Consider the following 12,142-nt stretch of genomic DNA (forward strand, 5'->3'; position numbering starts at 1 on the left):
GAAGATATTTTTAATGAAATCTGAGAGAGAGAGAGAGAGAGAGAGAGAGAGAGAGAGAGAGACAATATACTAGTTTATTTACAAAACATTAATCTCTAACATTCAGGTCAGGAGAGCACCACTAAGCATGCATGTTTTGTTGATGCGAGAGCAGATGTTGTTGTGTGAATGTGCATTGTTATACATAGTGTGGTCAATTGTGTTTTTTATTTCATTTTTTGTCCATCGCCTTATAAAATGTAGGTTTAACCACGGGAGTCACATGGATTACTTTAATGTCTTTACTACCTTTCTGGGTCTTGAAAGTGGTAGATGCGTAGCTGTCAACGGAGGGACAGAAAGCTCTCGGATTTCATTAAAAAGATCTTAATTTGTGTTCCGAAGATGAACAAAAGTCTTACGGGTTTGGAACGACAAAAGGATGGGTAATAATGACAGAAATTTCATTTTTGGGTGAACTATCTCTTTTAAAAAAAGTGTTGCTTTCTGGTGCACTTTCAATATTAACACATAAAATACGAGTATATGAGTAAAGTAAAAGACGATCGATATAAATAATCAAGCAAACCAACAAAAAGAAATTAACCAAAAAATAGTTCGAGCTTTTTTTCTCTCACGGTTACTGTATTGAATTGAACTACATTTCCCATGATTCATTTCGCGTCCACATGATGACGCGTGATAAACTGTAATAGGATGTTTGATGATTTTATGCGCGTGTAGAGGGACACCGTGACCCTGAGCTGAATCGGGGTGATATTGTAATATTTGTGGTGATTATGGGGGCCGCTGACAGCAGGAGCGGGTCTGTGACTTACGGACTGGACGAACAGGACAATGTCACGGTCCTGCAGGGAGTGAAGGTGACAGACTCATCATCATCATCATCATCATCATCACTGCAAACACACAGTTAGATCCTGATACTGTTATAGCATTATATATATGACTTTAATGGGATATGTGCTTTTATAAACAGAAGAGTAGTGTAACTGTCCTTATTGAACTTCAGTGGCACTGAGAAAGTGAAAGTGTCGTTGATTTGTGTGTGTCATTGGCTGCATTGATGATTTAAATGTGATATAGCGATTAAATCTGCTCATTTAAAGCATGTTTGTTAATCATCAGTGCTGTGTCATAGTTGTGCTGTGACATGGAAACGAAACCTGGACTGTCATTTTATCTGCTCTCACTCAAGGTCAATGAATGACTCAGAACAGTGAGATAAGACTGATCTGTGAACAGTGTGTGTGTGTGTGTGTGTGTGTGTGTGTGTGTGTGAGAGAGAGAGAGAGAGAGAGAGAGAGAGAGAGAGAGTGTGAGTGTGTGTGTGTGTGTGTGTGTGTGTGTGTGTGTGTGTGTGTGTGTGTGTGTGTGTGTGTGTGTGTGAGAGAGAGAGAGAGAGTCATACTAATGACATAAAAGTTGAAATAGTGGCATACTAAGTATTTACTTAATAAAAACTCAGTGTCTGCTGTCTAGCCAAAAGCATACTAGAGTGAAAGTTTTAAAAAGTTTCTACACTTTTGTAAATCCACAGTTGTATTTAAAGTGATATTTAGAGGATCAGTTATAATATTGTAAGTGTGTGTGTGTGTGTGTGTGTGTGTGTGTGTGTGTGCGCGCTCTCAGCTGTCTGGTGATGTTCTTCAGCGGATGCGGGAGTCGGGATCTTCTCCACAGAAACCAGTGTCACCCAAACCAGAGAGAGACACACCTGATCCAGGTACTGCTACTGACACACACACACACGCACACACACACACACACACACACACACACACACACACACACACACACACACACACACACACACACACACACACACACACACACACACACACACACTCATCTCACTGCGACACACACACTCATCTCTCATCTCACTGCGACACACACACACACACACACACACACACTCATCTCACTGCGACACACACACACACACACTCATCTCACTGCGACACACACACTCATCTCTCATCTCACTGCGACACACATACACACACACACACACACACACACACACTCATCTCACTGTGTTTCTGATGTTTCAGGAGCTTCCAGACCTTCTGCAGGAGAGACACCGGAGGAGCTTCGGAGACGGTGAGTCTGTGTGTGTGTGTGTGTGTGTGTGTGTGTGTGTGTGTGTGTTTCACAGCAGACATTCAGGTCTATCACAGCCTCTGCCATATTATATACTCCAACTCTGCTAAAAATCAGTCAATCGTGCGCTTAATATATTTTAATAAATAATAAAATAATAAAAAATTCATTTTTTATCTCAAAAGCTTTTTTTATACTATATATATATATAGGAATATATAAAGGTATATACATATATTTTTCCCACTTTATATATTCATTTAGAATCTATTCCTTTAAATATTACTTTATATATAGTATAAAAACATGAGATAAAAGTATATGTTTTTAAAATATTTTATTAATATTTATTTCAGTTATGCACATTTCTACCCAAATTCGCTTTCTAAATTCTAAATTCAGAATTTCTACTTTTGTTTGTTTTTGTAATACTCATTGTTCATTAAAAGCTATAGTGTATATATAATTAGTATTATATTTAGCATTTTTATTTTATTTTCTTGAAATTTGTAGTATTGTTCTTTTGTTTTAAATATTACTATTTAGGTTTTATTTCATTATACGTTTTTCTTTGTTAGTAATTTCAGTACTTATTTCAGTTAGTTGACATGGCAACATTTCTAATTTTCATATTTTTTCATCTAATATTTATATTTTATTTTATTTCAGCTTTACTTCATTTAACAAAAATGTTTTAATGGTTTTAGTTAGTGATAAAAACCCTGAAAATCATCACATTTTAATACTACCATGATGCATAAATACTTGGCAGATTAAAGGGGGGGTATAATGCTCTTTTCACAATATGTAAAATAAGTCTTTGATCTCCCTTTGCTGTGAACTTTGAGCGTTGTAACTTTGCAGATGTTGTTTATGCTCAAACAGCAACATTACACACTAACTAAAGTTAGAAAAGTCAAATCATAATCAACCACCCCTTTAAATAATATATCATTAATTATTATGTTCACAGTAATGAGAATGAGATTATTGTGCATGTCAGTAGGTTTGTGTCTGAAATGTGTCCTGGGTTCACTTGAATCTGGGCTAGTCTTCACTGGCCGCAGTGGTTTAGTCCTGATGTGTGTGTGTGTGTGTGTGTGTGTGTGTGTGTGTGTGTGTGTGTGTGTGTGTGTGTGTGTGTGTGTGTGTGTGTGTGTGTGTGTGTGTGTGTGTGTGTGTGTGTCTGCAGGTTCGAGCGTGAACAGGCTCTGGTCCAGGAAGAGTTGACCCGGATCGCCCGTCGAGAGAGAGAGACAGCGATGGGAGACGACATGAGAGAGAGAGCAAACACACTCCAGGACCTGCAGAAAACACACACCCTGGTGAGACACTCTTCTTCTGTCTCTGCTACACACACTAGCTGTGTTTCCAATCAAAGCTGTGAATTTAACTTGTGCACAAAATTGGAATATCGCATAAAACATGTGTGAATAAGCAGCGTTTCCATCCCATGTGTTCAAGAGAACAAAATCATCACTTCCTGGGAAATTAGTGCAAATTATCAGTAATAAAACTGTAAGTTTCTGCAATCTTTCTCTTTCTCCCTCCATCATAAACGAGTGTGTCAGAGCGTCAGACGAAACACAGTAAACGCTGTCATGTTCTCTAGCGTTCGGATGCTGGTGTTCAGGAACACACTCGTGTGTGTGAGACGCTTCTGGAGGGAATTACACCAAATCATTCTGATCACACACTTCCACTCCGGCGTTTCAGAAACACCAAACCAACATTAGAGATGCTGTGACGCCATTGGTCCACTGGTTACTCCAGTTATCCAATCACAGCCTGAGGGAAAGTCACATGAGTTTATTGTTGCACATCGAGGGATTTATTCAGTAAATGTGTTTCCATCGAAGTTTATGCGCTCGTCTTCTTATCGGATAAAAAATTCAACTCAATATATGTGCATTTGTAGAGTTTATGCACATCTTGACGTTTCTAAACAGTGTTTTTTATGCGATTTCCCAAAATGCACATAAAAATAAGTGGATGGAAACAGTACTCTGACACGAGTATCTTAACAAGTTTTATTTAAGCAAATAACTTCTGATTTTCACAAAGGAATATATATTATGAAGAACTTTCAAGTAAATATTCTGTGTCTCAAATTTTGAGTTTGTTTTCTCAGATATTTGTTTTGCTTTTATCATTATGACACACATGATCAGTTGATTTCACAGTCCTCGGAATTCACATTTGCATGCTTTATGTTCCATTAAACTCATTTTTGATTTTTAAAAATATATTTGATCTAAACATTAAAGTCATGTTTAAGTCCCACAAACACAAATAATTCCAGTGTTTTGGAGAAGCATAAAGCATCATCATCTCCAGCTAGATCTTGTATTAGTGTGCACTAGATGGCAGCAGAGGCGTTTGATTTCATATTGCTGTTTGAGGCCCTTCTTGACATTTAATCACAGTCATTTATAATAATTCTAATTATTCATAATTAGATAAAACTTATACATAATAATAAAACTTCATTAATAAATGATAAACTTTATAACAATATTTTATTTTTGCACTCTCTCTCTTTCAGTTAATTTTCTGTCAGCTGAAAAAGTCATAATAAAAAGTTTAAAAGTCATAATAAAAAGTTTAGTCATAACATACAGTCATAATTGCCATTATCAATATGTCGAAATTATGAGATAAAAAGCTGAAATGATTACATACTGTCTTTTATGTCATAATTTTGTTTTTGTTTTTGTTATCTCATCACTTACTCATATTTATGACTTCTTAACCCTTTAACTGACCCACCAAGAAAAAGGCATTTGAAAAAAAATATTGTTTGCATTTCTTATGTCGCTTATGTATTATTACATAATCGTGTAAATTATGACACAAAACGTGTCTATAAATACATTATTTCTTATGTTGTTTTTTTCAACACATCCCATCATTTTTTAAATATCAGCCTCTACCAAATGGTTAATTTATGGTAAAGTACCAGGATTCATACACATACTATGAACTATAATACTGATTTATTTAAAAACATAATCTAAATAAAATATTTTTGTATATTGAATCTTCTTTATTTATTGAAGTTTGCTATTAAATATTCATTTTAACACAGGAAATTATTAGTGTTCTTGTTTTTTAACAATAAACAAAAATAAATTACACCGGTAACTAAAAGTAACAAAACCAAAGACAATACATTCTTTCTGCATTCAAAAACGAAAAGGACTTGAATGGACTTATTATTGCTCTCAATATTGTTGTTTTTGGTGTTTCTCTCTGTGTTTGATTAAATCTTTCTGTCAGCTGAGGTTCTGATTATGAGCATGTGTGCTAATTCATTATTAGGAATCCTGTCCAAGTGTTTTTGTTAAATTAAAATTTGCAGAAATGATGTCCAGTATTACCTTCTTTCTTTCTTTCTTTCTTTCTTTCTTTCTTTCTTTCTTTCTTTCTTTCTTTCTTTCTCTCTTTCTTTCTCTCTTTCTTTCTTTCTTTCTTTCTTTCTTTCTTTCTTTCTTTCTCTCTTTCTTTCTTTCTTTCTTTCTTTCTTTCTCTCTTTCTTTCTCTCTTTCTCTTCTTTCTTCTTTCTTTCTTTCTTTCTTTCTTTCTTTCTTTCTTTCTTTCTTTTCTTTCTTTCTTCTTTCCTATAATCTGTGTTCATCATTCTCCGCTCTCTGTCAGCCGGATGAGTTGAGTGTTCGGGTAAGAAGCCGTCCGCTGTAAATCTCAGCTGTATTTCACTTCATGTGAATAAAACGATTCGTCTGTCGTGAAACACAATATTCAACCGTTTAGATTTTATTCATGATGATTGGATGGTGAAAAGTGTCTCTAAAATGACTGGTGGTTAAAATGAAAGAGATTGATTTTGTATTATTTAGCTAATATTATAGTATTTATTAATATTGTGTGTGTGTGTGTGTGTGTGTGTGTGTGTGTGTGTGTGTGTGTGTGTGTGTGTGTGTGTGTGTGTGTGTGTGTGTCTGTCTGTCTGTCTGTCTGTCTGTGTGTGTGTGTGTGTGTGTGTGTGTGTGTGTGTGTGTGTGTGTGTTTATTGCTACTGTAAGTCTTCCAAATATTTGTGTAGTCGATGTGATTAAACATGCACTCTCTCACACTCACTCACACTCACACACACACACACACACACACACACACACACACACACACACACACACACACACACACACACACACACACACACACACACTGAATGTGTATCATCTTATACATGCAGCTGAAGTGTGTCATTTTATTCTGTCCCATCATACTGTTTTATGTGTGTGTGTGGAGATACGCCTGTGTGTCTCTCCTCTTTCTGGCCGCTACTCTTCATAATCCGCCAGTTTCTGTCATGTGTTCAGATTCATCATCAGATCTTCATCATCGTGTTCTGCTCATCCTCACTGCTTCAGTGTGTGTGTAGAGTTGTGTTGCTCTGCTGATGTTGAGATGTGTGTTCTGTGTGTCGATCAGGCCCGACAGCTGAAGAAGAAAGAGAAGGAGCTCAAACATCTCGAGCAGTTTTACAAGCAGCAGCTGCAGCTGATGGAGAAGAAGGTGTGTGTCCTTCACAAACACTGATGGAGAAGAAGGTGTGTGTGTCCTTCACAAACACTGATGGAGAAGAAGGTGTGTGTCCTTCACAAACACTGATGGAGAAGAAGGTGTGTGTGTCCTTCACAAACACTGAGAGTTTAGGTCTGAAGACTCGGGCTGGTCCATGAGTGAACTTTTGTTTCATCACGCATCATTTTCAACATATTTGTGGTGATATTCTCTAAATATGGCGTTCAGAAGTACAAACACAGACAGTGAAGAATCCACCAAACACTGAATCTGAAACATTTCCACACACACACACACACACACTCTCGTGTCTTTGATGTTACTGTACGCGCTTCAGGCTGAAGATGTTTGTTCTCTCTGATGTCTTCATGCTCATATTAAATATAGCATTTATAAATACAACTGTTTGCATAAACTCGATAACAGAGGTGGTGATTATACGGCTTCATCTGATTAGCGCCACGCCACTTTAGTGTGTGTGTGTGTGTGTGTGTGTGTGTGTGTGTGTGTGTGTGTGTGTGTGTGTCATTTATTAATATTAACTGCTTGAAGAAGGAAAGAGAGAAAGTTTAAACTTGTGTTTATTTAATGTGACTCCAGCAGAAATCACAGCAACTGAAGATAAAATAAATGAGTTTTATAAGAACTGAAATATAAAAGAATATATTTATTTTAAATCAAAAGAAATGTATGAACTCGTAAACCCTAAACAGTGAGCCGACGGCTGTAGAAGAACGATGGGTTACTTAACGTAATCCCGGGTTCTTTGATAACAGAGTGAGGTGTTTCACTATGGGAATCGCTTTGGGCGTGACCAACTACGGAAGCTCCTATGCCACCACGTCTGTCTTTGACAGACAGGTCGACCTGAGATCAGGCTCCGCCCCCACCTATATTACTCAGGTCGACCCCTACGAAGTCATTATAGAGAGATTTCTTCCCGTTCCTGTGCAAGGAGGGAAGTGTTGGTGAAACACCTCACTCTGTTATCAAAGAACCCGGGATTACGTTAAGTAACCCATCGTTCTTTTTCTAACTTCGCTCGGTGTTTCACTATGGGAGATATAGACCACTCCCGGATTGCAACGTACGCTATACCTATCATATGGGACCTGACGTGCTGGCTCCTAATACTGCATGAGCTAAGGATGGCTCAGACACATTCAGTCTATAAAATCGCACAAAAGTGTGCGGCGTGGCCCAGCTTGCTGCAGCACAGATCTCCTGGACCGAAACGCCCCTAAGTAAGGCCCATGATGTAGCCATGCCCCTAGTGGAATGGGCCCTTAAGCCTGCGGGAGGTTGGGAACCTCTGCATTTATATGCTAAAGAAATAGCTTCTACAATCCAATGGGACAGTCGCTGACATGACAATGGCTTCCCTTTGTGAGGAGTAGCCCATGACACAAACAGCTGGTCATTTTTTCTGAAACCTGCTGTCCTTTCCACGTACACACGAAGCGCCCGTACAGGACACAAGGTATTCAACCCCCTATCCTCCGGAGAAGAGAACGGAGGAGGGTGAAAAGCTGCAAGATCTGTAGTTTGACATCTATACGACGCATCCACTACTTTAGGTACGAAAGCAGGGTTAGGGCGAAAGGAAACCCTTGTAAACCCTGGAGAAAACTGCAGACAAGACGGGCTGACCGACAGAGCCTGTAAGTCACTCACCCTCTTAGCTGACACCAGCGCTAACAGTAGTGCTGTCTTAAGAGAGAGAAACTTTAACCCTATAGCTTCCAACGGCTCAAAAGGGTGTTGAGAAAGGGCCTCTAAAACCGTAGACAAATCCCACAATGGGACCATCCGCCTGGCCACTGGCCTCTTACGTCGTGCCCCCTTCATAAAGCGACTTATTAAAGGGTGCTGACCTGCTGTCTTGTCACCAAAACCCACATGACAAGCAGATATAGCCGCTAAGTATACCTTTATCGTAGAAAAAGCTTTCCCTTTTTCTAACAGATCCTGGAGGAAACATAATATGTCCCTCACTGAACATTGAAAGGGGACAATATGACTCCGTCCACACCATCCTTCAAAGACTCGCCATTTATTACTATACAGTGAGCGAGTGGAAGAGGCTCTTGCACTCTGTATAGTGTGTACGACTGATGGGGGCAGACCTGTTGCACTTAAATTCCACCTCTCACGGGCCAGGCCCAGAGAGCTATCCTGTCTGGGTGAGGATGGTAGATTTCCCCCCCCGCTTGTGACAGGAGGTCCCTCCGGGGTGGGAGGGGCCACGGCTGACCTGACAGTAGTTGAACTATCTCGGCCACCCAATGTCTGGATGGCCACCGTGGAGCTATCAGTATTAGTGACAATCCCATTTCCCTCACCCTGGCCAGAGTGGGTGAAATCAGGCTCAGAGGGGGAAATGCATACAGCGGGACATTTGGCCATGGGTGGGCTAAAGCATCCACACCCAATGGTGCATTTCCGTCCGCCAGAGAGAAATACAGAGGACATTGAGCGTTTTCCTGCGAGGCGAAGAGATCTACGACCGCCTGGCCGTATTTCTGCCATATCTGCTTCACCACCTGGGGATGAAGCTTCCATTCTCCGTACAGGGGATTTCCTCTGGACAATAAATCTGCTCCCCTGTTCAATATCCCTGGAACATGGGTTGCCCTGATGGATAAAAGCCTTATGTCGCACCACACAATCAGCTCCTTTGCCAGCTGGTGCAGTTGAAGAGAGCGTGTGCCTCCCTGTCGGTTGATATAAGCAACCACTGTGGAATTGTCTGTTTTCACTAAAACATGCTGGCCCCTGATGAAGCTCAGAAAATGTTTCAGCGCTAGAAACACTGCCAACAATTCCAAGTAATTTATGTGCTTGTGAATCAGCTGTGGAGGCCACACACCGTTCACAGCTCTGCCCATCAGAGTCGCTCCCCAGCCCTTTAATGACGCGTCCGTTGTCATAGTGACTCTCGACGACACTGCCCCCAAGGGAATCCCCGATCTGAGGGTCGCGGGGCTTTTCCAATGTCTGAGCGCTCTGACGCACGCATAAGTCACTCTCACCGGTCGGTTGAGATGACGCCGAGAACACAGACGCAGATGCGCGACCCAGCGCTGAAAGTCTCTCATTATAAGTAGTCCCAGCCGTACTACAGATATCGCTGAAGCCATTAAACCCAGCATTCGTAGACACAGTCTGAACGGGACAATTTTCCCCGTCTGAAAACGGGAGAGACACTGAGTGAAGGATGCGATCCTCCTCTCTGTCAGAGTGACTCGATAGGAGAGGGAGTTTAAACTGAGTCCTAGATATTCTGTGTGCTGAGCTGGCTCTAAGCTGCTCTTTTCCATGTTTATTCTGAATCCCAAGCTGTCGAGATGCAATAACACCATGTCTGCGTCTTTGATTGCTTGCTCTTTCGACGAGGCGCATATCAGATAATCGTCTATGTACGACAGTATTCTTATCCCCTTGTTTCTCAACGGAAAAAGTGCTGCTTCCACACATTTGCTGAATACTCTTGGTGCTAGAGACAGACCAAAGGGCATTGTCTGAAATTCGTAAGCAGTGCCTCGAAATGCAAACCTGAGATACTTCCTGTGAGACGGGTAAACATCTATGTGAAAATACGCGTCTGACAGATCGATCGTCACAAACCAGTCGTTCTGGCGGATGGATCGACAAAGTGTTTTGTGTGTCAACATTTTGAATGAATATTTCCGTAGGTGCTTGTTTAACACACGGAGATCTAGAATTGGACGCAGGGATATGCTCCCCTTCTTTGGGATCACAAAGTAACGGGAATAAAAACCCTGACAGCTCACTTCCTTTGGCACCACTCTGATGGCTCGTTTGTCTAAAAGAGTGTCTATCTCGGCCGTCAGGACGCGAGCTGATTCTCCCTCGGCCACTGAGACTATCATACCATTGAATCTGGGTGGTTTCATGGCAAATTGAAGTCTGTATCCCCGTGAAATCGTGTTTACAACCCACGGATGAGCTGCGCATGCGCGCCAACTGAGTATGCGAGCCGAGAGAGGTCCCCTGTATGCTTCCCCAACGCAGGCGCGCTCTGATGACGTCATTACCGTCTCTGCGCTGACCCTTTCTGAAGGCGCGCGCGCTCCCTCCGGCGGAGAGGCTAGGGACACACATTTCAATGTTTGGATTTTTTTGCAATCTATCGCCCTCGGCTTTCTGCCTGGCTGCGATAGTGAAACATTTATTGTGTTTATTGAATTCGGGGAGCATATCGCCCTTAGCCTGTGGCCTGGATGCGATAATGCATTCTTTATTAAACATTCCCCTGAACTGATGGGCGTTTGAAAACCCCGTGTGAGTGCTTGGTGACACTGGAGAACATTTTGAACTTGATAGCTTATAGCTGGAGCCCTTACTGAACTGAGAACAACAGGGCTGGACCCCCTCCTTCTCTTTGCGGGCGGAGAGAGAAGTGCAGGGGAACATTCGCGTGTCAGGTCGCACGCTTTTTCTTCCGATCCTCGGGGTGGGGCGGGCGGTTTCTCGCCGCCGCGGCCGCAAATGAATGTTTCCCCCAGGGTCCGGAGCCATCCGATCTCGGACGATGGCCAGATTGCTGTCCGCTGGGAGCTGGTCTCACACTCCTAGCCCCCGTCTGTCTCCCTCTCGCCGCAGCGGCTGCTGCAAAACCCTGCCGTGCTGGCTGAGAGGGTGGTCGCGGTGTTTGCTTGCGTGGTAAACAGAGGTTAAAAGCCTCATCCTCCTGTTTCCTGAGGGTGCTGGTTTCTCTCATTTTCTCGAGAGCTGGTCCGAAAAGGCCCTTAGTTGGGTCGAACGCAGCGTCCATCACCTCTGCTTTTTGAGCGTCGCTTAATCCAGACAGGTTCAGCCATAACGCTCTCTCACCTGAAACGGCCAAGCCCATAACCCGGCCACAGCCCTGCACCGCGCCACGAGAAGAGCGGAGAATTAGGTCGTTTACCACACATATCTCGTCCCAGAGTGCTGGGTTCGGCACTCCCGTATCTAGTTGTCGCCCCATCTCCTCCAAAATCTCTGCCTGGTACGCTGACAGTAAAGTCACCGCGTTCAGCGAGCACACTGACTGCGCCGCATACTTGTACATCCTCTGATAGACGGACGCGGTCAGACGCTCCATCTTGTTCGGCAGCAAAATTTGGGATGAGGCAGAAATAGATCGCCGATTCGGATGGAGGTGATAGGCCACTGAAGACTCTATCGCTGGGGGTCCGGCCAGCCCCAGCTCTCCCATTCCTTGGATCTCAAGCTTAGAGCATCCCTTGGTCGGGAGCTTGCTCTTAAAGGGGCTACCCCAATGGCGGGACATCTCCTTCATGCACGCCGGCACGGCAGGTAGGAGTTGTCTTGTTGTGGTTTGAGCAGGCGGTAGCCTTTTCCCGTCATAAAGGTCCCTCTCTGCTCCTTCTGCATCCTGGGCCGCGGGCCACGCTAGGCCCAGTTTTGCCGCGGCTCGCTTGCACACCTCGTGCAGGTTACCGTCCGCCTGAGAGCCAGTGTC

The 12,142-nt window shown here is 42.5% G+C and overlaps 1 protein-coding gene across 2 annotated transcripts in view; it reads left to right on the forward strand.

Annotated features, from left to right (window-relative positions):
- Nucleotides 1-665: 665 nt before the first annotated feature.
- Nucleotides 666-12,142, forward strand: part of chchd6b (coiled-coil-helix-coiled-coil-helix domain containing 6b) — a 22,896-nt gene continuing 11,419 nt past the window's right edge. Inside the window, exons 1-6 of one of the 2 annotated variants that reach the window (XM_082136240.1) lie at nt 666-863; nt 1,633-1,726; nt 2,058-2,106; nt 3,299-3,431; nt 5,764-5,784; nt 6,559-6,642. In XM_082136240.1, the coding sequence (XP_081992366.1) occupies nt 780-863; nt 1,633-1,726; nt 2,058-2,106; nt 3,299-3,431; nt 5,764-5,784; nt 6,559-6,642 (465 nt within the window). In that variant the 5' untranslated portion in view covers nt 666-779. The remainder of the gene's footprint in view (nt 864-1,632; nt 1,727-2,057; nt 2,107-3,298; nt 3,432-5,763; nt 5,785-6,558; nt 6,643-12,142) is intronic. The other variant, XM_082136241.1, reaches the window with a different exon arrangement.

The sequence above is a fragment of the Leuciscus leuciscus genome, assembly GCF_965113295.1.
Source record: "Leuciscus leuciscus genome assembly, chromosome: 14".
NCBI lineage: Eukaryota > Metazoa > Chordata > Actinopteri > Cypriniformes > Leuciscidae > Leuciscus > Leuciscus leuciscus.